General features: G+C 41.9%; 1 protein-coding gene across 1 annotated transcript in view; it reads left to right on the top strand.

The window, feature by feature from the left end:
- Window positions 1-286: 286 nt before the first annotated feature.
- Window positions 287-27997, top strand: part of CEMIP (cell migration inducing hyaluronidase 1) — a 53530-nt gene continuing 25819 nt past the window's right edge. The window contains exons 1-12 of the mRNA XM_086620106.1: window positions 287-362; window positions 2984-3136; window positions 3814-3952; window positions 4727-4963; window positions 5347-5526; window positions 9575-9645; window positions 10380-10475; window positions 11100-11221; window positions 13420-13561; window positions 14382-14573; window positions 23543-23718; window positions 24325-24534. Of these exons, the coding sequence (XP_086476232.1) occupies window positions 287-362; window positions 2984-3136; window positions 3814-3952; window positions 4727-4963; window positions 5347-5526; window positions 9575-9645; window positions 10380-10475; window positions 11100-11221; window positions 13420-13561; window positions 14382-14573; window positions 23543-23718; window positions 24325-24534 (1794 nt within the window). The remainder of the gene's footprint in view (window positions 363-2983; window positions 3137-3813; window positions 3953-4726; window positions 4964-5346; window positions 5527-9574; window positions 9646-10379; window positions 10476-11099; window positions 11222-13419; window positions 13562-14381; window positions 14574-23542; window positions 23719-24324; window positions 24535-27997) is intronic.

A 27997-nucleotide genomic window follows, 5' to 3' on the forward strand; every position in this document is an offset into this window, starting at 1 on the left:
TTTCTGAGTGTCTATTTGGATACCCAAGTGGGTTTATCCTAAACCAAACCAAGGGTGTGGAGCTGCCCTTGGTTTCTTGCACTGTTGGAGTTGGTCCTGAAGCAGCATGAAGATGTTCTCAGACATAGAGCTGAATGGGAGTGGAAGTGGGTTGGCATAAAGCTGGATATAACCTTCTTCTCTGCAGTGAATGTTTTTTTTCATGAGCTGGGAAAGAAAAAAAGTGACATTTGCTTGACATTCTTTCTTCACAGATACCCATCCAGAGAATTAAAAATCCTGAAGAATGGCTCTACCTACCTCCAAGTATCTGGCCGAAAACTTCATTTTTCTTCTGTTTGTAATCTCTTTTGTAAACACAGGTACGTTTTCCTGCCATGGGGAAAAAGGGCATGGTTTGTAAAGCTATTTTTACATAAAGACATTGCTGGTTTAAGTTGAGCAGCTTTTCACGTTTCTTCATATAAGAAGAGTCAAGGAGAGAGTGAGAAAACTTGGGAGAAAAGCAGTTCTCTGATGTGCCAGTACTCCCAATTGAGGGCAGCAGGAGTGGCAAAGGCTGCAATTTCTGAGCAGGTGAAAATACCCTCAGGAATCCCTCAGACTCTGCCATACGTCTTGCTGCAAACGCTGCAGCTGCATGAAGCAACATTTCATTGCCATACTCAGGCCTTTTTGGTCAAGAAGCAAAACTTTGACTTAATTCCTTGTGCTGTGTAGAAGTTGGACTCTTATTTAAAAAATGACAGAGTAATAATCCAAGCTGGCAAGGTACCTGGACGAGGTGGCAGAAGATGCTTAGCCCGCCAGTGTCCTTGACGTAACTATGTGGATGATGTGTACACTTCCTGCTTTCTGGTATGAACTGGTTAATGAAATTGTGAATTTGAGTCCTGTATTCTGGATTGTGTTGGCTTTTGCTGACTGTTATCCTGATCATCACCATAAATTCCTCTTGATTTCCCCTTAGGATTCACTGTCTACCTCTCTGTTTCTAAATAACAAATTTTGGGGGAACAAGTCATCTTTTGAGACTGCAGGAAGCAATTTGGACACTAGCCTAGCCAAATAAATGGAAAACTGAACAAGCTTTTATACTGGCCACTTAATCTAGTTGATAAATTATACCTCTACATTTGAATTGATTCTTTTGGTGTAATTTATCTTCTCATCGTGAGCAAATTTTTCTATTGTTTTTATTCCTATAGAAATAGTCTCGTTTTTTGAATTTTTTATCAATGTGTATTACAGTTATATTTCAACACCTATTTACAATGCAAGTTCCATTTTTTGCCTGAAATATTTATATTTTCCAACTGTTATTAATTCTGTGTATCTTCTGGTAGGAACCTAGAAGCTCCTTTATTTTCCTCAGTTACTGTAAATCGGAAAAAGTGCCTCTGACATTACTTCCAGTTTCCAGCTGGCACAAGCAGTACCAAAATCAGGTCCTGGATGTTTATCAATATTTGACTTGCTCCCTGGTAGATTATTAGTCCTCTCTGATTTGATCACTTCATGTATATTGAAAAAGTTTGCAGAGAGCCAAGGCATGTGTTGCCTACATGAAATGTCCCTTGCTTACCTTGAATAGCTGGCAGTTAATGGGTCTCTGGAGACACCAAGGTATGCTCTTGGTCCAGTTCTATTGTGTTTTTAAGAGATTGAACTGACGGAGGAATCTGAGAGGAAACCGAATGCAGATGTACAGATTTTCTTTCTGTTGTTGTGGAATTACAGATGTCCCTCAAGTTTCACAGTGGCTGCACGTAAGAGCTCCCTATCAACTGTACCAGCACGGGGACACGTTTCCTTGCATGGATCCACATGGCTGTCCTTTCCATTAGCTGCATGCATTAGTATCTGCAGGGAAAAAAACACTCAACTTCGCTATATGAAATGCCAGACCCATAACCCTGCTAAAATCAGGGGGTTTATCCCGCATCAGTTATCATGGATTTGTGGATCCTGTAGTTTTCCTATGGTGGTTTTGGTTTAAAGGATAAAAATTAGAGAGCTGGTGAGAACTCCCAACCCTTTCTGATGGCAAAGGGCTCATTGTTCAAACTTCCACTGACCTCAGCTTCCTTGGATTAGGAAGGTTTCTACCCTCAGGTAATATGCATCACACATGGGACTCTTGCACTTGCAGTTTTGTTGATTAGAGTAAGATGTGAGGCTCGCGTATCGAGTGAGATTATATCAGGGAAATATTTTATCTTAAGTAAATACTTATAACGTGAGACTCTTGCGTTTGGTATGAGAGCCGTTTAGACTAACACGTCGTGGCAGTCTGTAATCAAATTGTATGTGGGGACTGGTGATGTGTGAACCCGAAGTGGATGAATCCTTATTGCTTCTGCCTGGAAAAGCTCACAAACCCAGAGTCTCTGTCTTGTGAGATTCCTGTTGCTCTCTTTTACTGGGTGGACTGGTAATTCCGTGGTGCTCAGTGTTTTCATGGTTGTTTGAGCCCTTTCACCTTTCCGTCTCCAGTGAAAAGACAGTAAGCAAACATATTTTAACACCTTTACATTAAACAAAGCTTTTCAAAGCTCACAAGTGTTTTGGGGGCATTTTCAAAGGCAGTAGTTGCTTTATCCTTTCATCAACGTCTTCCCTGGGCTTGAGAAAGGCTTTGTGTCTGGATGGTGTGAACGGAGCTGAATGCCACTGCAGGAAGGGCTCAGTTACAGCCTCTTCTCAGGAGTTTTCTGGAAACTACATCCCTCGTAAGGCTCCTTTGCATCAAGTATTGGTTTTTTCCATGCTTCCAGAAAATAGAAAAACATTGAGCTTAAGCTGTTGTTTGTTTTCTTTTGGTCATGACCCACATGTACTCTGCTGCATGGAGATATCACTGTGTTCCAGGGAGACAGCAAAGCGGAGTACTGAGAAGGACACTGTAAAGATGCCCAGATATGGAGCTTTCTGTCTTGAACTGAACAAACAGTAATTGTCTTCACTCTCCATCTCTGCCCAGCAGAAGCAGCTGTCGCATGTCCTGATAAGGATCCTGAGTTAGAAAACTGGAACCCAGGTCACAACAAAGAAAACCGCATTGAAATCCGTAATGGCAGGAAGCTCCTTCTCTCTTCTTCTGCGACTGTCCACTCTATCCACATCACTGACGGAGGTAAAACATGCTGGTGGCAAGGCTGGGGGAAGTGTGCTTTCCACTGTGGCTATTTAAATCAGTCTATCTCACGCTATGAGAGCTTCTTCCTGAGAACTGGGTGGCTGCTGGACAAACCCAGATTTAATTTGGTACAAGGGTAGGTGGTAGCTGAGATGCTATCAGTTCTTTAGCCATTATAATTGACCTATTGACTGTCCTGTCTGGAGAATTTACAAAAGTAGCTCAGTATACTCATTAGTTCTGCTTCTGTGATTTGTTTCAAAAACATTTTTTTACTAAATCATTGTCCCGATAACATCATACTACGACAGTTGTGTTCTCAGGGTCTCAGGACAGGGCAGATACATATTACCCTCTTTGTATCTAAGGACAGAGTCATAGTGTTGCTGGTAGCTGCTAGCATGAATAGCTTTTATTCATCTTAACTCTGAATTTCTTTCTCAGTTTTGAATGAGTCCTCTTCCACGCAAATCTTAATTGCATTCTTTGGGAATTGTACTGAATAAAACCCATGTAATGTCTTTAGGATTTGTACTGAGAGCTAATTTGGGAAGGATGGGCAGAATTTTTCAAAAATTGAGATGAGAGCCCAGCGCTGGGTTTAGCACAATGGTGTCACAACCTCTGATGAGCTGCTGTGTGTTAAACCAAATGTCATAACCTTTTCTATGTAGGAAAACTGGTCATTAAGGACGATGTGCAGCCTATCGTTTTGCGTACTAGACATATACTTATTGAAAATGATGGAGAGTTACATATCGGCAGTGAGATGTGCCCTTACCAAAGCAATGTGGTCATCATCTTATATGGGCGGTACGTATGCATGATAAAATATTATCCTGGAACTTTCTAGGATCTCTCTCTCACAACGGGCAACAAAAATGTTCCTTGAAATTACGTTTCTCACCTATACTTATCATCAGTGCTCTGTGGAAAGTTCAGAAGGTTCTTAAACAATTTAAATGCCCTGTAAAAAACTGATGCAGTTTTGGTTCTGTTTTCAAATACTACTGGAAAATGAACATTGGGGTATTTGGGCATGCCAGAAAATCAGCATGCACCTTGCCACCACTCAAGCTGATTTTCCAGAATAGACTTAAAGCTCATAGAGTTATTTTATTTTCAAAATTCTCCTCCCTAAACATCTTTTCTTTGTGCATGAAAGTGGTGAGCCAAAGGATAATATGTTTATGTCTTGCAGATTGCTACAGGATCTATTAGATTTTCAAGGATGCCAAACTCGTATTCAACAACCACTCCTTGTTAGGGTCCTAACTTCCTCGAGAATTCAAAAACATAGTTGTGTCATTCAGTCTGGGCTTCAGGCCTCCTCTGGCCTGGATATAATGAATATAACATATATAATAATGTTCCAGATTGCTGCTGGTCTTCAGCAGTTGCTAGTATTATTTAAAATAATTTGTTTTTTGTACAATTTGAGCAGTTGCTGATTCTTAGAGGGCTTGAAAGAAATACATTGCAAATCATGACATTTCCCTCCTTGGGCCATAGCAGAACAAGGGGAGAAGCTCCTTGACTGTCAGATACAAACCCAAAACCTGTTCCTTTCCTCCTTTTCTGCTGCAGAGCGGATGATGGCAGCCAGCCAAATCCCTACTTTGGGCAGAAGTATCTTGGAGTAAGTTGGGGTGGCACTCTTGAGATCCATGGAAAGAAAAAGCTGTCCTGGACTTTCTTAAACAAAACTCTTCATCCTGGAGGCATGGAAGAAGGTGGATATTACTTTGAAAGGAGCTGGGGCCATCGAGGCATCATTGTCCATGTTATTGACCCAAAGACAGGGGCAGTTGTCCATTCAGATCGGTGAGTGACTTTTCAGCTGTCTAGATGTGAGGATCTTTGGCAACAGGTTGAGGACAGCATCTCGGCAAGCTCAGAAACACACATTTTAGCATCTTGTTCAAATGGGTGTTATTGCATGTATATACAGTTCTTTTTAGATCAGTAATCCCCAAAACCAAAGAGTGAGCAGTGTTAACCTCACTATTCTGTCTACTACAGTTTAATCAATTTGACTTAACAGAAACCCCTAATATACCCAGTTAGACAAGTGTTTTTTTGCAACGAGATAATATCATCACTGTGAACAATACAGAAGAGTTATTTCTTTGTAGCACTTGCATTTCAGTACAGAAAGCTGCAATGCTGACTGAAGTAAATGTTTCCGGGTGTTTTTATCACTTTAGGTTTGATACCTACAGAGCAAAAGAGGAAAGCATACGTCTTGCCCAGTATCTGGGCAGAGTTGCGAATGGCATGATCCTGTCGGTTGCAGTGAATGATGAAGGATCTAGAAACTTGGACGACTTGGCCAGGAAAGCAATGACCAAACTGGGCAGCAAGCATTTCCTCCACCTTGGGTTTAGGTATGTGCCAGTCCTGCCAGTTCTCCCAGCACAGAGGCTTTATTATGCTCTTGAGATGTCCAAATAATTCCACTCCCTCAAAGGCACAAAGTTCTTTCACATGCAAAAAAAAAAAAAAAAAGAAGAGAGAAACTTCTCAATGCGAAGTTTTAGCAGTTAATTAGGTCACTTAAGATGCACTCAGTGACTATATTGGGTATTTTTATTATTGGATTGAGGAATAGCATATGATTCCCATTAAAAAAGATGTTTTTCCAAGATATTGTTCCCACAAGTTACTTATTCCAATTTATTTTCAAGCCATCCCCAAAGATTTAAGAAGCATATCTACATACACACAGTGAATTGGATGGGCTGAACATCAAGGAGAGTAGAATATTAGCTGTGTAGCCCTGGCTAAATACATATAGACATACATACAGCATATTCTTCAGCTTGTCCAATACGTATTCAGGGACTTGTGCAGCACAGACGTTTAGCAAGCATTAATTTATGCTGTGGACTGTAAATACTTCTCTGGCCAATACAGTGTCTGTGTTGGCACACACACTGTTGAGAATATTTGCTAGTAGCCATTATATTTTTTGTGTTTATCTGAATTTATGTAGGCTTTTTTTTTAAGAGGCACTAAGAGGGTCACTGCAGAACATGAAAAAAAAGTCTGCCTTGTAGGTAGAAGTGATTCACTACAGCAGTTTGTGCGCGTGTGCAGATGGAGTAAGATTTGGGGTAGCTGGATAAAGAGGTTGCATCAAATAATACTACAGGGATTCCTGTGCAACAAATAAGGCATTTTAAAGAATCAACCAAGGCTGCAGAAATAGTCTCCAAAACTAGACTATCTCCATCAGTGCAATGCTTGCTTTCAAATACCCAGAACTCGTATTAAAGCCCAGTAGCCTGCTGGGTTTCTCTTCAAAGACTGAACTTAAGAAACAGAAAAAGATTTTTGAACATTATATTTTTTTTCCAATTGTGCAAGAGGAAGAAATTGATGGGTTTCGCATCTGTTTATAAAAGTAAATTGCACTTGATGTTTTTAGGCTGCTGTGGTGATTTAATGCTATTTTCTCACTTCTTTGTCATAAATGCTTATGATGGAAATACCATAGAAATTCATCTATGGAAGTGCGACTTTCAACACTGCTGTTGTTCGCAGTCAAAAGGCTAATCCTTGCCATGCTGTTATCTGAAATACCACAATATTTCCTTATGTAAATAATAGGGATGGTGTGGGTACCACAATGTGGTAGTAGTTTTGGTAAATATTATCTCCCACCAGCATGCTGGTATGTGGAAAAATACCTGCTTCTTGGTGCACTATTTAATGTATTTTTAGGAGTGTTCTCAGCATTTAAGTTCATCAACTTTCAAAAAAAACGTTGTCTGGATGGCAGCTGGATCCAGATTTATAAAGGCAGTTAGATGGCGGAGTGGAAGAGAGGCAACTTTGTCAGATGTATCCAAGCTTTTCTCCTTGTACACATTGAACTTCCACTTCAAAGTAGCAAGATTTAGATATATTGGTTTATGTTTCTGACACATCTATAACTATGAATAAGGATGTGTATACCTGATAGGTGAAATTAGAAAATTTTTGAAAAATCAGAAAATTAGGAATTTTTGGAAGAAATTTTTAGAAATTTTTGGAAGATCTTAAAAAAATGTTCAAGATGAGAAAGTGACACACATACGTATATACTTTAACTCCTATGGCAAAGCAAGGCTCTGACAGAGGAGAGTGGATGGATTTTTCTTTCTAGCACACCCATGTACACCCTCTACCCACTCACTGCCCAGCTCCCAGGGTTTGCTGGCTGGTCCTGCTGAGCCCAGCGCCTGGTTGTCAGATCTTCTCAGCTGGGGCTGACCATGGGCATCACCGAGACAATAATGTAAGCCCCAGGCAGTAATTTGGCATAGGAAATTTCTATTTCACATTTTGTGAGCTGGCACTTGAATCAGGCTATCCAGCCATAGACTGGATTGTTTTCTGACTGGGGGTTATATAGACAAATCCCTGTCTATCTCCAGTTGATCCATATTCAGCCAGATTGTAAGGCTGTGCAACTCCCCCTTGCTGTAGAAGAGCAATGCTGATTTATCCAGAACTGTTTCTGTGCTCCTGGCATCTCTTTCAGTTCCCTATTTGCTGGGGCCAGAACATTAGGAATTCAAGAAAAATCTTGCATTCCTCCTCTATTGTAGTCTTTTTGAAAAGTGAATTTGCTCTTTTAAGCATGAGCTTTTTTTACTTCCTTCTACTAATAAACTAAAAGAAAGCCTTTCAGCGCCTGAAGATACAGTTGTTCTCTTTGGAATCCCACTCAAATATCACTTGTTTGGCTCTGGATTTACTGGACCCTTCATCTCAAACAGATTGCATGTGTCCTTATGTGTTAGGGTTGAATGACTTTAAAACTATTTTTAGTGATAAAATAACTGGGAGAAACAAGTATTTTAACATATGAAATCGGGCCAAACCTCCTTGAGTTGCAGAACTAACTAGCTTCTTATTCTTGAGATTATTTTTCAGATTGTTTTGAGGCCATCATCTTTTTTGCCATTTGTTTCAAATTTGATGACCATAATAATAATAATAAAAATGAAAAAATGTATCTTGCCTGCTGAGTGATAAAGTGTCCTTCCTGCCCCCATCCTCTTTCTCTCCCTGGATGGAGATCACAGCCCCGCAGTGCCTTCGGCAGTTAGCGTACAGGCAAGTTTTCCAGCAGGAGCATCTGGCTGGCTGGCAGGCTCCTGCGGCACTTGTGCTGGCAGCTTCTACTGAGCCTGTCCTATGCTGGGGACAGGGACACGGCGCTGGGACTGCCTGCCCTTGAGGAGCCATGTCTGGTGTGGACACAGGGCCTCAGCACGGGGTACACCGCTGCTCCCCAGAGCCTGTTCCAGCCGACACCAAAGACTGGGGCTGCGAATCCCAGTAAAGCCCAGCTCATGCCAGCAGTGATTTGTGTGTGTTTTAGTGGCTATCTGTCAATGTCTGTATATGTTTTCTTCTGAAGTCCCAGGGCGGTTTATAACTTCACTTATACCTGCAGATGGTAAATGTAAGGTGACCTGCAAGACTCAAGGGTGAATCTTGATGCAATTGAAATCACTGGGTATTTAGTGATTTAGTGCCTGGGTGCCTACAGAGACATGATTTAACGTGTAGGACTGTTTGCTAAATTTAAGGCAGGGGTTACAGTCTCCCTACCACCCTAAAAGTCTATTTTTTATTCTCTTAGTCATTAAGAGCAGATATGCCTGAACTACTTCTGTTTCGAAGATAAAACTCCCTCCTGACCCCCACTAATTGGGTTCACCTCCAAGGCTGGGAGGCACTTCAGTCTCTGTCGCCGTTGCTTACTCATCCATGTGGTCATTCTCCAGTGCTGCTGATAGCTATTGAACCTACTCAACCAATGACCGTCAGGCTGTGATGAACTTACTTCTGATATAGGATCAGATTCGAACAGACAATTCAGAGTCATAAACCTTTATCCCTGTTCAGTGTTCAAAATAAGGAAACTGGATATCCAGACACTATCTAGGTATTTTTTTATTGCCCTTTGCCAGCCAGTCTGTCTATTAGAAATTCTCATGGGTCATTCCAAAGACAACTGTGATATACGAGGTTTCAGCATGAGCTAAATTTGTTTAAGCAGAAGTGGCCTCTTTTCATATTCTTAAACGTGCACACACATAACACACACAAAAGAAAGATTTTCAGGCTCCCTAAGGAGTTGCCAGTGTCCTATGGGTCTGTCACACATGAGCATCTTTAAATACTCATTTAAAAGAGAAACACAGTTGTTATAAAAGTGTATTAAGCAGGGATTTGTCTTCGAACTTCTTTCTCTTTTGATATATTTCCTGAAGAAATACAAAGTGTTAAGATATTTTTGATTTTAACCAAGCTGCCTGACACACTAATCAGACTGTTTTGAATGTGGTGCCCCTGAAATGCAAGAATATTGCACTATAAAAAAAGATGTATCTTGTGCATGACATAACTGAATCATTTCTCATTTTCTTTTTTCAGGCACCCATGGAGTTTTATTACCGTTAAAGGAAACCCCTCCTCTTCTGTTGAAGACCACATTGAATATCAAGGTAATTTCATGCACAAAATGCTGGCTTGACATTATCTCTGAAAGTTATTGGGTTAATTTGCTCAACGGTGTTTTTATTTGACGCTGCATTAATCGAAGCTGTGAGCAGTTGATGGCTAGACATATTTAATTGAATGCTTTCTGTATATATTGCTTCTTGCCATTAATACAGCTGAAGCAGTTGAGCGAGGTATAACCTAGGTTACCCAAACCCTGAGATAAAAGGTGAGATCCTGCACTAGTGTAAATCCATGTAACTCTGTTCAGCTCAAACTCCACCTCTCTTAAACACAAAGCTATGGAGCAAACCCAGTTCACACTAGCTGAAAAATTAATCACTGTATTCTGCATTGATAGCCTCAAATACTCCTGCAAAACCATTTTCTTGCAAGCTGAAGACTTTTGAGGCTTACCATGTCTTTTAATGTCATTTTCAAGAGCAGCTGACTTGACTTGCTACAACATCAAATAAAAATAGCAATATATTACAAATCATTGGGGTTTTTTTATCCTCTCTTGATTTTAACACATTTTTCCTCCTGATTGTCCAAACAGTTATAAAAGTGTCTGAAGCCTCATTCCAAGATCAGTAAAATTTTCTGGAAGGGCCCCGTGCAGCGCTAATACTGGATAATGTAGCCAGAATATGCAAACGCACACATGGACCATCACCTCTTCAGTTCTGACTTTTATTGATCGCATTCTGCGATTTCACCAATGTTTGGTTTTTTACAGGTCACAAAGGGTCAGCTGTGGCCAAAGTATTCAAACTATTCAAAGCTGAGAATGGAGAACATTTTAACGTCTCTTCGACTAGCGAGTGGGTTCAAGGTAAGAGGTCGGCATGCCATTTAACTCAGTGGTAGACAGTTTACAAATAGGGTGAATCATCCATTTTATTGCAATAGTTTTCCATTTGAGAAGAGTGGACTTGCTAGCTGCTATTTACGTTGCTGCTAACCCAAGTGAAAACATGCACAGATTCTTTCCTCAGTTGTCTCCAGGACTCTCTGAATAACTGGGATCCTTTTTCCTTTACTGTACTGGGTATGAAATTCCATCCCTTGTGATCTAAGAGATCACACAAAACCTCTTACTTCTTGTGACTGCATAGTCATCATGTCCGTGTTTCAGACAACATACAATAACTGGTCGTAATTCAATCTGAAGATCAGAAAAGGCAGCTAAGGAGGACATAGATCCAAACCCCATACCTATTAATAATGCTCATACTGCATACTCCAATTATGTAGCTTTTAATAACTCTGCTCTCCCTTGGCTGGTTGCACTTCACAGCATCATTAAAAGGGACTGACAGACTGGCAGGAAGAGGTAGGAATCAGATCATCAGTGAGGAAACTTGTGAACTATATCTGAGATCATATTATGCTTCATGCATTTTTGTTGCATTCATTAAGCTTGACTCTCGAATGACTTGTTTGCACTTGTCTCCAGATGTCGAATGGACAGAGTGGTTTGAGAAGCCTGATAGAGCAAGATCCAAGGACATGGAGAAGCTTTCAGACTTCAAAGCTGCTCATCCTGATAAAATCTGTAGGCAACCCATTGATATCCAGGTAGGCTAGTTTACCACTCGCTTTAGAGGGGCAAGTCCGCTTTGGACTGACACTGAAGCCCAAAATAATTGTGCTTGTCAGTAATTTTTGTTTCTAAATAAAAGACACTGATTATTTTACTGCTCTGGTACATAACCAACAAGATCTGGTATCCAGTCTTGTATGATTCTGAGAAAAAAGTGTACAGAATTGAGCTCCTTTCAGTAAATTCTGGATCCTGGCGTGAAAAGGAGTACAGATGGGGTCATGGACAGCACAGATGCTATCATGAAATATGTCATTCCCTGCTGGAAGATTAAAAGAAAAAAACACATGAAAATTAAAAAGTTTTTAAATGGTCCCAGAATGAACCCTACCTAAAAATTAATCATAAAATATAACAAGATGGTAAAACTACCAGCTGTAGTAGATTGGAAAAAATGTCAGTGAGCTTGCAGCCATTTCTTGGAGTAAATTGTTTTTTCTCTATGGAAAGAAATTTTAATTCTATTTGGGGCTAAACATTATAATTATACCATCAGGCCAGCATGCTGATGAGAAACCATATGTTTTCTGAGACTGTAAAAGCCTCTTTAAGGAAAAAAAAAACTCAAACCAAAAAACAAGCTGGTATTTTATTGGTAGATCCTTACCATATACTTTATATGTCTATCTGGTAAAACAACTACAGCTGAAGCATTGCCTAGCAAAAGACAATAAAATACTTCGTATCTGTGGGAGGCTGAACCTAAGGTTCTTACACACTCTGAACCAGTGGAGTAGTCCTTATTCACAAGAATACAGCTATTGAAGTAAACGGGAATGCTGACAGGATGAGTGAAAGTTTCCAGGACTAGATGTTATAAAGAATCTCCTCTTGAACAGAGGAAACAACTGCCCTATAATTTTCTGCCAGGTCTTAGCAAATCCACATTCATTTCTGTTTCCACATACACATATTAGAAGCAACAACTTAGTTCAGAACAGAGGTCAGATGTTTGTTATGATATGGCCCTTTCTAGCATGGGTATTAAAAGAGAAACAAGAAAGATATTCTTCTGTTCGAAAAACAAACCTTTATTTCTCCTCTGTTAAACAACAGTTACTTTTTTTCCCACATATATTAAGAGTGAAATAACATTTTTCACTTTATCCTGCAGATCTTAGGGCAAATCCTCAGGTAGTGTAATCTGGTGTTGCTCATTGCCTTCATAAAGTTACACTGATTTATAGCAGCTGGCCTGCTCCAACTATGCTACACACAAGAAAATTGAAGATATGATGATAATAACAGAAGCACGACACAGCCGGAGGCACATTCCTTCAGCTGACAGTGCTAATCCTATACGTGGCAGCAGAGTGTATAAGGAAGGTCTGCACGAGTGAGAGAATCAGGATCAGACCCTCCATTGAAAGACAGCTTATCTCCTGGTGCCTTGTTAAAATGCACGTTATTTGGAATGCCCAATGCAATGCACCACATTTTTGTGAAAGGGTCATAAGAATCGCAAGATGTAGAGCTGGACTGTGAAATTTAACATGACCCTGAGGGGTGACATTACCCCAGCAGCAACACAGCAGAGGCTACATATCGCACTGCTTCTTGCTATGATACTGCCTTTTTTCTCGAGGCAACTCTACAGGCTGGTACTTGTATGTGAGAATATGCCACCTCCTCTTATTCCTTTTGGAGCAATGGGTATTGCAACAGCTTTGGTTTTTTCTTAGAGAGACTGATCCACGCAGAGAAGAAATAAGACCCCCACCTCCTTCTTCGGCAAGGTTCAGACATAGTCCAGCCACAAGCAATGAAACAAGTACACTGAAGAGGCTTGAAACCATGAGTTCATTTGGGTACAAGCATCTGTGTTCAGTGTTTTCATCTATCCTCAAACCAATGGCAAGAGAAAATCTAGGGCACCAAGGCAGATGTTAGTGAAGCTCAGAATACTCCTCCCAAAAAAAGCACATGGTCTTAATATAGATAGAGGAGAAAGGCATGCACTTAGCAATAATCTGTGCAGCTTGCGGATAAAATAGCTGTGTTTGAGCACCAGCTGGAGTGCTGGATAGCACACGTAACAGTCACAATGTTTTGTTATACAACTGTTGTGCATCACCAAAAGCAAAGCAAAAGCCTTTTCTGACATCATCAATGTTTTGGTGAAATCTCTTCACTGCAAGGTAACACCTGTTTTATATTTCTATTCTCATTCCAGGCAATGACGCTTGATGGAGCTAATTTAACAACTGAGGTTTTCTACAAGAGTGGCCACGAATACAGGTTTCTGTGCCATGGCAAGGACCAGACGGGCGAGGGCTGCCAGAACTACCGAGTACGGTTCCTGTGCGGCAAATCTGGTACGTGTCCCATGTTTGAAAGCCAGACTCGGGCAAAGCAGGAATACCATCTTCCAATGACTAGCTCTTCTTCGGTGTAAGAACAACTTGAGTAATTTCCCAAGGTAGAACTTCAGCTGGGCTCTTGATGGGAACACAGATAAAACAGCTGAAGATTTATCTCAGGGTAAATTCCTGAGCACTAACAGAGGCAGCAGGGTGGTGTCTCAAAAACCCAGCACAGCTATGGCAAATACTTGGCAAGTCCCTTCCTGTAAGTATCTTGACTTTTGCTAATGCATTTTGGGATGAGATAGAATTAGTCAGTCACAGTGTGCGAAGACAACAGGTTTTGAAAGCAATATTTTATTTTGTCGTTATTAATTCCAACACTGCCGTACTGGTCGTTAGACAGGTCATTAGGATCCTTCGGCGCTCAGCTGGCAGGAAAAGAAGGGAGGAAGACTGTTGTTTTGCTGGAAAAAGCAGTCATTACGTTAAAGACCACTTGGCTGCTGTAAATAACAGTGCCCAGCACCCACAAGAGCTGCTGCTAAGTGGGTGTGGTGAAAATGAGCCGCTAAGAGCTACATTTAGATTCAGTTCTGGGGTTAGTGGAAAATCCACCTGCCTGCAACTGAAGGAAAACACTTTCTTGTTTGCTTGCTTTCCAAGCCAAAGCCCGTAAAAAGCGTGTTTGGAAGAGTTAACTGGTTTTTGTCGCATGAGGAAATCATCATTTTTGGTGGCATTCCAGGGGAAAAAAAAAAAAAAAAAAAAGAGCAAGCATTTTCTGATAAGATTAACTGAATCCTCCACCCTCCAACCTTTGGCTTTTCAGTGAAACCGAAGCTTACAGTAACCATTGACACCAATGTGAACAGCACAGTCCTGAATCTGGTGGATGACGTGAGCTCATGGAAACCTGGAGACAGGCTGGTGGTTGCAAGCACTGACTACTCCATGTACCAGGCGGAGGAGTTCCAAGTACTGCCATGCAGAACTTGCAGACCCACCCAGGTCAAGGTAGCAGGTAAGGTGCTTCATCTTGCACTGCTGGTGTTGCAGTTCACAAATTCTGGCATTTGCACCAGGTGACTCCATTAAGAACTGCAAAGAGTTGAAAGACACTTGAATTTGACAGCTAGTTTTTAGATGCTTTTGGGAAACATACACCTTTCGTGTTCAAAAGCCATCTAATTTGATTCGGGTTCCTTTCTGCCTTCCCTTTTCATAGCTGACACCATTTTTTATCCCCAAGCACACTATAGAATGGATGTATTTATTTAAGAGAGATGAATACAGGTCATGTATTTCAAATGTTCGATTTTACATAACTGTATTTGAAAAGGTACCACTTCCTAGAAAGCAGGAAATGAGTACAGCTGATATGAAGAGTGAACTAGGGCAGGAGCAGACTGGGAGAGACTTTCAGGCTATGAAGTAATGTGCAGCTGGCTATTTTCCTAAGAAAGTTATATTTAACAAGAACTGTAATCTTACATTTTAGAAATACTGTTTTGTGCTACTGAAGCTACTGTTCCTCGTTTACTGTGTCTCTAGACAGCATTGCTCCAGGGTGATGTGTTAACTAAACATTTCTGGAGTCACATGGCTAGTGAGTCGTCCTGAGCCACAGCATGGGGGGAGATGGAGTTGGTAGACTGCTGCTGAGTTAATCTGAGCAGGAGGAGCAGGAACCTCTGCAGAGCCACAGCCTTTTCTCTTGAAAGTGACTAGCTCAAATCCAGAACAAATTGCTTTTGATGAAAAGACATTGTAGTCCAATGATTATAAACTGGCCTTCAGAGACTAAGTCCAGTTAAGTAGCATAACCATGATGAAGCACAGACTATTACTGATATGAGTGTAAAGTGCAATCCAGAGTGGGAGATTTGCATCTCCACTTGAGTCTGTGAAGTGATCTTTCCCTTCTAGAACTATATTTTGGCACACTGATAAGCAGAGCATGGAAATACCATATGAACTGCCTCTTCTGTGAATAGATGAGGAATTTTTAATTTCTATAATTTAAAAAAACCCAAAAAGTTATTTTACAGTATAAAACTATGTAACAGCTGGGACTGTATTTCAAAGGCAGCATCTGCCCAGTGGTAAATCCTGCATGTTACGTTATCTTTTGGCTTACACATTGGTGATTGCTCTAGGCAGAGGTTTTGTCTGCATTTACAGTAAGATCTTTCTCAGAAACCATGAGGGCACTTGGAACATCCAATGCACCAGGGAGTTTGCTCAGTTCTGTGAAATGAACTACTTCATCATTATCTCTGATGCAACATTTTCTGGAAGGTACAAATATACTTCCTTTGGCAACTGCCTTCCCACAGAGCTCTAGCCGTTCATTGTCGAATGGCCTGAAAGAGAAATGTTCATCAAGCCAAAAAAAATGTTATTCACAGTTTGAATGTATCATAGTCTTATGACTTAAAATGACTGGTACTTTCAAAGAAGACGTGTGTCCAAGTTGAATATTTTTCTTGAGCAACTTTTGAGCTATTGGAAAAACTGTACCAGACTAGTATGATACAAGTCACATCATGAAGATGATCTTGGAAGATCATCAGTAAAAACAAAGATGACATAGGAATATTTCTCTTAGGCTTCCCATAATCTAATGGGTCTGTGAAATTCATGTAATTATATTTATCTTCTACAACAATGGCAACTAAGGTTGGAAGGATATTAATAAAGGGTTAAAAAGAACAAAAAATTTCTTGTGAATTTCAAGTAAAAAAGCAGTGGAAACACTTGTTAAAGTAATTGTGCTCTTGGTCTCCGATTACTCTTCAGGAGAATTAAGACATTCCTTTTATTACCACAAATGGCATGAACACAGGGGCCAAAGTCTGCCCTTACTTATATCCAGGCAACCCCATTGACGTCAATGGGATCTCACTGATTATATAAACCGAGGCAAAATCTGGTCCAGTAATAAAACTCATATCCAACTTTCTTGTAACAGAAGCACATTCACACTAGAAAATAAAATAATCTGCCTGATTCTAAGTTCAATATAGATGAAATAAAGCCTGGGCAAGCCTGAGATCTCCCCTGTCTTTAGGAGCAGGAGGTCCTTGAGATGGTCTATGCCCAGCCATGGTGCAACTACATTCATTGCCCTGTGCCACGACACGCAATTAGCCAGGACAAGGAGCACTAATGAGCTAGGGGGTGAGTGCTCTCCATACCTCCTCCCCTCCATGATGCCTGCAGCTGTGGGCAGCCAGCACAGCTCTGCCTGCACTCTCCCTGCCCTGCCAGGCAGGCAGCAGTACCATGACAGTGGATTTTGAGGTGTGCTCATCCCTGGAGGAAGTGAATACCACCATGCTGAGATCTTGGCTTGCACTGAAACCTGTCTGTGCATGGACAGGCGTGTGTGAATTCGCTGTCCCATGATCAAGTGGTGACTTCGATGAAACTCGTTGAGATTCAATTAATTACCTGTGAGATTTCAGTTAAATAGGGCTTTATTTATCCCAGTGGCTTATCAAACATTATGTGAAGGGAGAACGGCCAACAGAGATGGAGCACATAAAAGTAGCTGGCAAGCCGTGAGCTGGCCTCTAGCCTTAGCACAGGTGAGCAGCCCCTGCACAACCTGCGCGGCAGCATTGGGCTCTTAATTGTGTGCAGAAGACGTTCATCATAAATGTCTGCCTGCCTTTTATTATGTGAGATATGCAAGATTGCTTTGCTTCTGCTGAGAAAAGACTTCCACACAGATACGCTTATGTACGGGGTCTCATAGGGATGTCATTTGTAATACGTGGAATGGCCAAATTTTCCTAAGAGGTTTAGTTCAGCAGCTGACAAGTCCAAAAGTCTGCCCTTTGAAAGACAAATGATAAAACGATTCCTACCTGTGATGGTTTATATCCCTTTCAATCTTTATTTTTTTCCTTTCCATTTTTTTTTTAAATGAAAGCTAAATGTCAGGTCTGAACTACTGAAGAGTCTTTGTTTAAAAAGGGCAGAAAACCTCTGCTTAGTGGACAGACAATTTGGTGTGGCAGCCACTTGGCATACCAAAGTTCAATTATAATTGATGCTCTCATCGTTTAATAATATTTTAATAGACATGGTTTAGCATATTGTGCAAAATACGACAAACTCATTAGTTAGCTCATGTCTTATTTATATGTGACACTTCCTGCTGAAAATTCATACTTACTGTACTTGCTAGAAATGGGTTGATTAGAGGCTGATCTTTTCAAAACAGCTTAAGAGCATTTATATTCAATTCCCATCAGGTTTCTGTAGGATTTCGATGTCCAACTGTGGACTTCTGCAACTCTCAGTGTAGAAAGCACAGGAAGGCACCAGGTACTGATCTTGTGCACTCCTTAATTGGAGTAATTAAACTAATGTTAAAACTGCAGCTCCCATGAGTAAGCATGGTTTGCATGAGGACTCAGATCTGCAGGTCTTGCTCCTGGTAAAATGGTCGCTCACTTAAATGGAACTTTTTTCTCCACTTGCCTCCTTTGTTTAACTTTTTTTTTTTTTTGCCGCTTGTCATTTTTGTGCCTAGATCATTTTCTCTGTGGGAACAGATTAAAACTGTTTGATCTCGCAACTTCACAAGGTTTGGGGAGGGACGATGGTACAGGGCAGAGGGAGGAAGGAAGGAAGGAAGGAAGGGTTGTGTTGTTATGATAGAACTGGATAGTAGGAAAGATCAAGTATTTTGACTAGTTTCCCTGGGAAACAAGTCTTATCTGCATCTCGGTTGCTCTGTATGAAGTTACTACTAATGCTGATAAGTTTCACCATGGAACAAAAATGCTGAAATGCTCTTTTGTGCTCCTATATGGTCTTGATAAAGCATGAAAAAACTATTTGTGCCTGGGATAATTACTCCAATTATCCCACATACTGGTGAATCTATAATTTCAAGAACACATATCTTAAATCCTGCTTATTGGATTGCGAATGCTATAGAGATATTGAGTTTACTGTGATCTTGTTGATGCAGAGAACTTCAAATTAAAGATATAAATATATAATTGTCTAAAACAACTTCACAGCCTGTGTCAGCATTCATCTTGTGCTGTAAGGATGGGAGAAGTTACTCCACTATCAAAATTCAGATACTTTTACAGATTTAGGGGGTTCTGTTCCGAAGTTGGCATCGTTTTGGATGGAACTTGCTAGAAACTCTTTTTTTTTAAGGCAGCCCTGGTGCTTGAAGGCTGGGCAGGAAATGTCATGGAATGGCCCTTTCTAACAATCTTTTAGAGCTCTTTCTTCTGCCTTTGGGCATTGCCTAGAAACAGAGTTGAAAGAAACATACCTAAGTTTACATAGTGATTCGGAAGGGTTGAGTTTGAGCCTGATTGAAGTAAAGATTTGATCTGCTTGTCCACTAGGCCTGCCTAATCTTCCCATCCTGGCTGCAAGAACTTATATGTCAGGATAAGAAGAGGAAAAACTGCAAGGTCAGAGGGGGAAAACCTAGTATTTACAAAGTTATGTCAGTAGATTGCCAAATAGCTGCTGCAGAAAGAGGACGTGAGGTGGGACAGCAGTGGGCTTAGGAAAGAGCAGGACACTGCTGTTGGGATAAACCACTAATAGACCTTGCAGAGACCTCTCAGTGCTCAGTTAAAGCCAGCATGGGCAGATGCCCTGCCCTCAGTCCACATCAATCCTCCTGTCACACCTACCTGCAGTAGTGAGGTCTGCTCATTTCATCCTTGAAACCAAACAGCTACAGAGGCTTTGATCCAACACAGCGTTTAAGCGTACACTTAATAATATCCATGTGAACTCAAGGCTCTTCACGCTCCTACAATGGAGGGTGTATTTCTGTCATTTGCAGGACATCATGCAGGATCTTGAAGGAGAAGAGGGATGAAGGGCTATAATAGAATCAGTTACCCAGCAGGAAACTGTCCTAAAAAGACTTAGTTATCTCCGAACTACTTACAAAGTTTCATCCTTTTTGCTGTATGTCTTTTTACTGGAAACTTAATTTTCCGTGTAAAAGTTACGCATTCAAGGAATATTAAGATGTCAGGATGTACTGCATGACTCAAGAAGCTGGTCAGCTTACCCAAACCATACTGCATGGCATTAATGGCTTGTGGTTTAGGGATGCAATAGCAAACCCTATCAAGACAATTCAGAATAATGAGGATTTGACAGGATGTCTGTGTGAACGTTTGTGGTTATTAAATATAAGCAATAAGGGCATTACCACCAGTGATGACAAATGTTTGGCAAAAATGCTAAATCTGACAGAGATCTGGGCTGGCATCTGCAATGAGTTGCACTGATTTTAAAGACGCCCTGAAGGATTCACTGTCACTGGATTACGTGGGTTGAACAGCCAAGTCTGTGTTTAGCATTTCCTTTAAAAACTCTTGTTTAGGAAACATTAAAAGACCATGAGAGAGAAGGTCTCAGCCTTAGAGAGCCCAAAGGGAGAAAAAAAATCCATGAGCATCTTAGCTCCACTTTATCTTCACCAAACCCAGACCTTCAAGTGCCTGTTTCACTTCTGAAACAGAGATCTAGCAGTTTGTGTCATTTAGAACCAATGCATTTAGGAATGCATGAGTGTACCTGGGAGGATTTTCAGAGACATCTGTGTAACTTGCCAGAGCTGAGCACCCTTCCACATCTGTAGCAGCTGAAATAGTTTTAAAATTCCACACTTCCTAGGTTTGATAAGGCCTGAGACACAGCTTTTATGGCTAGGTTCAAGCATGGCAGGTTTTCTTGAAGGTTTGTACGGTTTGGAGAGACTCTGCTCTGACTTGCTGTGTTGACATAAGCATGCTCTTGATTAGTGGATCATCTATGTTTATCTTAATGCATACTTTCTTTTAATAATTACCTTGTCCATACCAATGACTGGTGACTTCAATAGTCACTGTCTTGAGTAATAAGCATGGAAATGTGCTCATATTTTGCTGAATCAAGACTTGTACCCGGCAAGCCCACACAGTCAAGAAGTTGTTCCTTGCAAATTTACATTTTGCTAATTGGAGGCACTGGTATGACAAATAGAGCAGCAAACCAGGGAGTTTTTCCTAGTCCATTGCACAGGCCTGTTGAAGGGAGACGTAATCCGTGTCACTGCAAGGCTTTGTTCAGTTTAGATTATCAGATGGCACAACAAGCCTGGCTTGCTGGCGAGGCAATATCTGTCCAAGAGGGAAGCAGCAAGACTGAGCCCAAAGGAGGAGACGGTGAATCAGTGAGCCCCGAGTTTGTCAGTGGTTGGGCAATCACAGGCATTGGCTTTGATGGTGGAGCAGCAGCCACGTTCCTCCCACTTTCAAAGCACAGTGTTGCCTTTTTAGTATCAAACCACTTAAGTGCCAGTTCACAAACCCCCTTGGCCAATGGTCAGTGCTCAGGGTCTCTGATATCGTGGTTGCCCTCTGGGAAGGCTCCATGTGCTGGCTGCAAGCAGCAGCCAAACTTCAGATTTGCAGCTCTGCAGAGCAAGACGCTCCTGTCCCCATGTGAACTCCCTGAACTCACCACGGCACAGCCTCTTTTGGTTTTGGTTTTGTTTTTTTTTCATGCCCGTCACTAAACATGCCCCAGAGGCTCCCTGGAAGTGCCACGTGTCTATAAATGCACATCGTGGTGCTCTCGCCCTCTTGGGAAGTGCCCGGTGCTGGAGCACCAGTTCCCAGCAGGCATTTCCAGCACCTGAGGGCTCCCGTTCAGGGTCTGTCTCTCATGAACTGTTTCAGGAGCATGGCCCCATTGCCATGGGGAGCTTGAATTTCTGGCTGCCTTGAGGAGAGGTTTGTTTTTCAAAACTCTGTTAAAGGAGCTATTATTCAAAATCCACTTTTACGTTGGAAGGGAATTGCTTTCCATCTCTCCTTTTATCTGCAAACAAGTCAAGTCAGCAAAAGTACAAAGTGAAAAACATGCACCCAAGAAGTTATATTTAGAAACTGGTTAGTCCGTATTTAACATTCCTGTCAGTGCTTACACTATTTTGCATGTCTGGACTAGTGTTAAATTAAATTAAATACACGCAAGCATGACATTTATTATTCTAGAGCTCAGCACATGAATAACAAAACTGCCTATCTAGTTTCACTGCCACAAATCCTGGAGATGTGGATTCAAATAGGATGTTCTTATGATTATCTGAACTCCTTCCCGCATTTCAGTAAATCAAGGAAAGGTCAACTCTGGGGGAAACGGAAAAATAACAGCTTAAAAACAGTTTCATAACAAGAGGCTGTGCTCCTTCACAGGCTCACTCAAGGGTCCAACATAGGCTGGAGAGGAGACTCACGGCAGCAGCTTTTTTAATGTGTGTGAATAAGGGAAGCAAAGCTGCTTTTTGGCGGGGGCTGGGTCTGGTTTTGGTCGCACACCTGATGAGGCTCACTGGATCAAGGCAACAACACGGGGAAGCCTAGGACTTTCTTGGGGGGCAATTGCAAAAGTAGGTGAGCTGCAGACTCGTGGCCCCTTGCACCCCTCATTTCTGGGGCTGAGCACAGAGTTGGAGTAGCCTCATATCCCCACCGCAGCCTCGGCTAAAAGCATCCTATTCTGCCATCACCACTCCTCTGGTTAACGGAGTGTTTTTTCACAGGATCACATTATTTGGAAGGCGAAGGTGCTGAGGCAGAGGGCACATGTAGTGATGTGAGCCCTGTCCCACAATACAGCAGTCACAGAGCCCGGCTGGGCACTCACCCTTCCCAAATCCCAGTATTACCATCAAACTACACTGATCCCAGCTACAGGAGAAGAGGGAGTGAATGGTGTGTGCTTATCTTTGTTATAAAGTCAAAACATCGTGTTTTGGTTAAAAACAAGACTGTTTCAATGTTTAAAATCCTCCCCTCGGCTTGGCACCTCTGCTTAAGCATGAAGGGCTTCGCAGCAATAGCCGGGCTTCAGGCTTGCCGTTTGTTTTTAATTACGGATTTGAACGATTCCATTGAAATTAAATACATGCAAGTGTAGCATTCCTTAAAGTTCAGTGTTTACTTAAAGAGTTTATTACTTATTTTTACTGGAATAATACAGAATGTAGTCAGTAAGATGAACCTTTTCCCAACTGCATTCTCTGCAGAAAGCTACGGAAGGAAGGAGGGAGTATGAATATGTTTGAATGAAATTACAGCAAAGAGATTATTTGGTTTCTAGACATCCGCACTGCCTGGACTTCACTGCTTTCTGGTCAGGTCAGGGAAAGCTTTCTGTGCTTTTAACCCCTGCATGGAGCCAGGTGCGTGTGCAGAGGATGTTATGAGTAATTTGACCTGGCAAAAGGAGGTGCAGCATGGGGTAGATGGAAGTTCCTATCGACTCCAGCTATACCAGGGCAGAAGGAAGTGTTGAGAGTGAGTTGGAGGCATGCAGGCGGATCTAAAATTGGGGGGTTTTAGGAGGACAGGCAGCAGGAATTTTGCAGCCCACAAACTGGATGAGGGGTTGCAGTTGTCCCAAGCCACAATTTCCACAAGGCTTTTTGCCCAGTCCTCTCCTTGCTTGCATTAACGGCCATGGTGTTAGCAGGATCAGACTGATCAGACTGATGCTCACCCGTGAGTAATGCTGTGGGATCTGAGCAGCTCACAGTGTCTCACTATGGGAAGTGCTGTGTTAACCTTTGGGATTTAGACTTTTCAGTGGCTATGTCATCAGTTATTACATGGCTGACAGTAATCCAAAGTAAAAAGATCTTGAATGATCGCAGTCCCTTTTCAAGATAGGAAATATGTTCTGTCTAATAGACTGTTTGTTTAACTCCCTGGCTAAAAGATGCAACTTAAGACCAAAAATCCCACTTCCTCTGTTGCAAATATCTCAGCAAGACCTTGGGTGACACCTGTGCTCCAGCCTTCCCCCCTTTGAGGAGTAAGCCAACGTTTTTTGCTGATGCAACTACTCCTTTCATTATCACGCCAACCCCACCACAGGAAGCACAAGGGAAAACCAGCAGTGTTGGCAGAGTAACCATGAAACTGGATCTTTTTCCTTTAGGGAAAGCAACATACCTCCACATTGGTGAAGTTGTGGATGGTGTTGACATGCGGGCAGAAGTGGGGCTGCTGAGCCGCAACATCGTGGTGATGGGCGAGATGGAGGAGCAGTGCTATGAGTACGGCAGCAAGTTATGCTCCTTCTTTGATTTCGACACCTTTGGGGGACATATCAAGGTAGGGCTGAAGCCCTCTCCTTGCACTTTCCTCTGCCCAGCCACACCTTCACATACCAAGGGAGCCAGGACGCAGGAGGGGAGAAATCCCTCATGTCAGCCGCTGAGCAAACAGCCTCTGCCCACAGTACAGCAGATACACCCCACTCCTGCTGACTGTCTCTTGGCTTTGAAGTGCACCTCATGCCCCTGCAGACATTGCTTAGCCAGCCAGGCTGGTGCTCAACCCATCCTAGATATAGTCTCCACATTCCGATCCCGTTTTTCCCCAGATTCTGCTGATGCTCAGCCGAGGGAGTTCAATTTGAGCCCAGCGAGTTCGATTTGAGCCCAGCTGACTGAAACTCATGGAAAACATGAAATGCAAATGATCTTCCTTCTCAAATTAAGTCAAATGTAGCCATGGCAGCAGTGGTGGGATCGAAGACCAACTATGGTCCCCTTACCACCATGACCCTCTTTCCCTTACTCGGCAGCCCTACATTCCCTTCCACACAGTAAATCCCTCTAGGAGCTACAGTGCAATCCTCCCTGTCTCTGTATTCCCCATCCTTCTTGCCCTCGACAGTTTTTTATGCTGCTTGACTGATGTTCTGTTGTTCTTCAGATTGGTCTTGATTTTAAGGCTACCCATATTGAAGGTCTAGAGTTGAAATATATGGGCCAGCAGACAATGGGACATTACCCAATTCACTTCCATATGGCTGGAGATGTGGATGAGAAAGGAGGCTACAACCCTCCAACGTACGTGAAGGACACCTCCATCTACCATACCTTCTCCCGCTGTGTCACCGTCCATGGATCCAATGGTTTACTGGTAAGAAGCCCCAATGTCTACCTTACAGATCATGACACCAGGAAAAATATTTCCTCGTAGCACGAAGACAGCTTAATTATTGCAGGGTGATGCCTTTTGTTGTTAGAACTAGTGTCTGACTCCTCCCCTCATCCTGATTATGTAGCTACATATTCCAGGCGTATTTCAACATGCATTAAAAAGGAGGAGGCTAATGTGGCACTGTAGGCTGTGTGTGACTCAGAGCGGGCAGAGCTTTTGTCTGTGTGCAGCGATGTCTGCAGACCAGCCCACCTCTAATGAGTAGTTGGATCTATCTATAGACAGGCAGCTTGCTATTTAAAGAGGATAATCAGAAGGTTTAACTGTGCTTCATCTTTCCTGCAATAAAGGTTTGTGTTTGCAATGCCATTCACAACATTAAGAACTCACAGAGCTCTGATTTGTCAGAGTTGCTCTCCAGAACAAGAAATCTTTAGGATAAATCTATAAAATGAGCTATGCTTACCAGACAAGTTACAACACACCAGAGATGGTAAGAACACGTTCAGGTTCTCCCCAGACATAGGGGTGCTGCCTTCTTTGGATGCAGAGGGAAAACAATGCTACCTTACTGAGTGTCCTGGAGACTGGCACATAACCCCAAAAGGCTTTCCCCACTGTTATCCCACCTCTGATGGCTTCTTCAAAGGACATGGTTGCTCCTTTGGCACTTCTGGCATAGGAATGGGTTGTGCTGGTCACGTCCCTTGGTGCTTTTGTCAGTTTGAACTTCCCACTCTTTTAAGACAGTATCTTCAAAGCCACCCACATGAGAAATTATAGATAAGGTACCTTACCTGGTAACCTGCCTGCTTACAGTAACAAAACCGAGATCCAAAAAGTACTGTATGAGTGTCATTATTCAAACTATATATCCAATCAGCTCCATTCACAAAAAATGAACGTGAGAAAAGAGAAATCTTTACCCGTATTCAGGAAATGTGCAGAAATCTGTCCCAAGGGCAGATCTGCTAAAGGTGTGAAATAAACCTCAGGTTTGGTTAGACAACTTTTCCCCAAGCTCAAATACAAAGTCTTAAAATGCTAAGAATTCTATAGGAAAGGACTCTCACCCTCTCAGCGAGATGGCAGTGTATTGCAAAAGGAAAAAAGGGTATGGGAGCCCTGAAGAGGAGTATCTGTACAGTCGAGAGCCCTGCTACCATATGTGATGGAATTTTAAGAGAAGACACGTCATAGGCAGTTGTAGCCTGAATGGTCACTGTGAATTAGGAGTTCACATCCATACCACTGTATTAAAGTTATCGTACAATCTTATAGTAGGAGCCTGTAAGAACCTACTTTCCTTGAACTTATTTGGGGAATAGCATTTGCTTTCAATCCCTGGCTAAGACATGATTTTTGCCCTTTGCTGACTGATAGATGCTTCCTCCTTTACTGACTGTAGCACGTGGAGAGCTTCATCTTACAGTCTTCCTTTTGGCAGGGGCTGCAGGCTACAGCCTCTAAAAGAGGCAGCGTTGGAAGGGAAAATCACAGCATAATTAAAATGTACAGAAGTTGAAAAGAGGGCATTGAAATTGTAGCTCCAGAGGCAGAGCAGCTTTTCTCTCCTATTTATGATTCTGAGGTTTTGGGTTTGACCTCTATCCTTCTAAGTTTATAACACAATCCTAAAAACCTACCATGTGAACACAACTTCTGAAGAAAAAAGGCGTTCTGCTATATAAATTCTATAAGGCATTCAGGGTCATATGGCATCTTCCCAATTCAAAGTCGCCAGCACAGGGGCTCAGTATATGGCTAATGTGCAGCGTTGCGGGATTTGTTTGCCACACCATCACAGACTGTTACCAATGACACCATAAACACATTCTTTGGCTATACAGAGGTTGCACAGCTGTTGATGAGCTACAGGTCAGCTAAAGCCCTACTTCTGCACCTAATGCGAGCTCTTCATTCCCTGTTGATTAGTACTTGCCAAACCAAATACTCAGAGCTTGGCTTTTTTCTTATAGGACAAACAGATAGGTTCATATAGAGCATTTGGAAATAGTTCTGTCTCTTGTGCTTTCTCCAAGTGACAACTGTGCCTTGAGGGATCCATGGCATAGGAATCCATGTTCTCAGGCTTTTCCAGCCAAGATGACGTGATGAAATTTATGCAGGCTGATGGAGCTGATGAAAGCAGCTTGATTCTCTTGCTGTTACTCAACAGCCACAATTCCCTAAATGACCGTGCTTTCCCTCCATGATAAGGCACTCAAGAGAAATCTTAGAATTTAGGACATATAATCTGAAATATTAATCAAGAATTTAATCCCTGTTGATTATATTTTATCAAAATGTGTGAATACTAAGCTCTACTCCTAATACTTTACTTGGTTTTTATTTTAACCATATAATTATTGCTGACAGCGGAAAAGAAAGTCCCAGTGAAATAAAGCATTCTGACCAAGTCTGTTCAGTTGTGTCACAGAAGACGTACTCCAAAGGTTGCATCACTTAAATACTATTTCATTGCTCTGCGATAGACATCTGCAGCCAGCAGCACGATGCCTTGATTCATCAGGTGATCCCGCCGCAATCTTTTCATCTGCTTTCCGACTCTATTTTCCTTCCTCTCCTCTTCCTTCTGCCCTAGATATATTCACAGACACCCACACAGGTCTCTGATGATTACAATGGTTATTCTATACATTTTCTAGTTACCTGTTATCTTATTACTTGGGCAACTCTACCTGTTTCTACATGCATGAACACCATTTGTGCCAACAGCGATGAGCTCCATCTTTCCCCAGATAACATTCGTTCCCTCTGAGATCAGGCAGATCCAAAGCACACTTTGCTGAGTTGAAAATTTGCCTCGATGGTGTGCACAGACCACACTTTGGAAACAACATACAAAAACATCTAGCTGGGCTATTGAACCCCAATATAACACAACACTTAATGATGTCCTTAACGTTGAACCATTGATTTCAGAGAGGCTTCTCGCATGGCTGTGGTTGAGTACCCATGCAAATGCTTTAACAAAGGGGAGAGAGGCATCAGTTATTTTTAACTGTTATTAAAGCAGGTTGGTAATTTGCATACAGGCTTCCCTGTTTGCTTTGCTGTCACTATTCTCATGAGACACTCAAGTCACTATCTCAGCACTAGCTCATTTCCATTGATGGCCTGTTCTGCACTTGTCTGCAAATTCGTATTCACTGGAAGGCACGTAGGGTCTTTCTGGAAACAAATTTGTAGAAATTCTTTTCTTACTTTAATTATTGTTTGAAAACGCAATAATTACCCAATGTTTTCTTTAGTTCATTGGCCATAAAAACACCTAGTTACGCCACTGCAATCCCAGGGATGAAACTTTGCTCTGATTCCCACTCTCTCCACTGGGTCCCAGTGTGCAAACTAAAACAGAAAGTGCCGTTGGGGAGGGAAATTAAATGGAGGTCAATAAATAGTCTGGCAGAATCCAGGG

The sequence above is a fragment of the Tauraco erythrolophus genome, chromosome 14 (assembly GCF_009769465.1).
Source record: "Tauraco erythrolophus isolate bTauEry1 chromosome 14, bTauEry1.pri, whole genome shotgun sequence".
Taxonomy (NCBI): Eukaryota; Metazoa; Chordata; class Aves; order Musophagiformes; family Musophagidae; genus Tauraco; species Tauraco erythrolophus.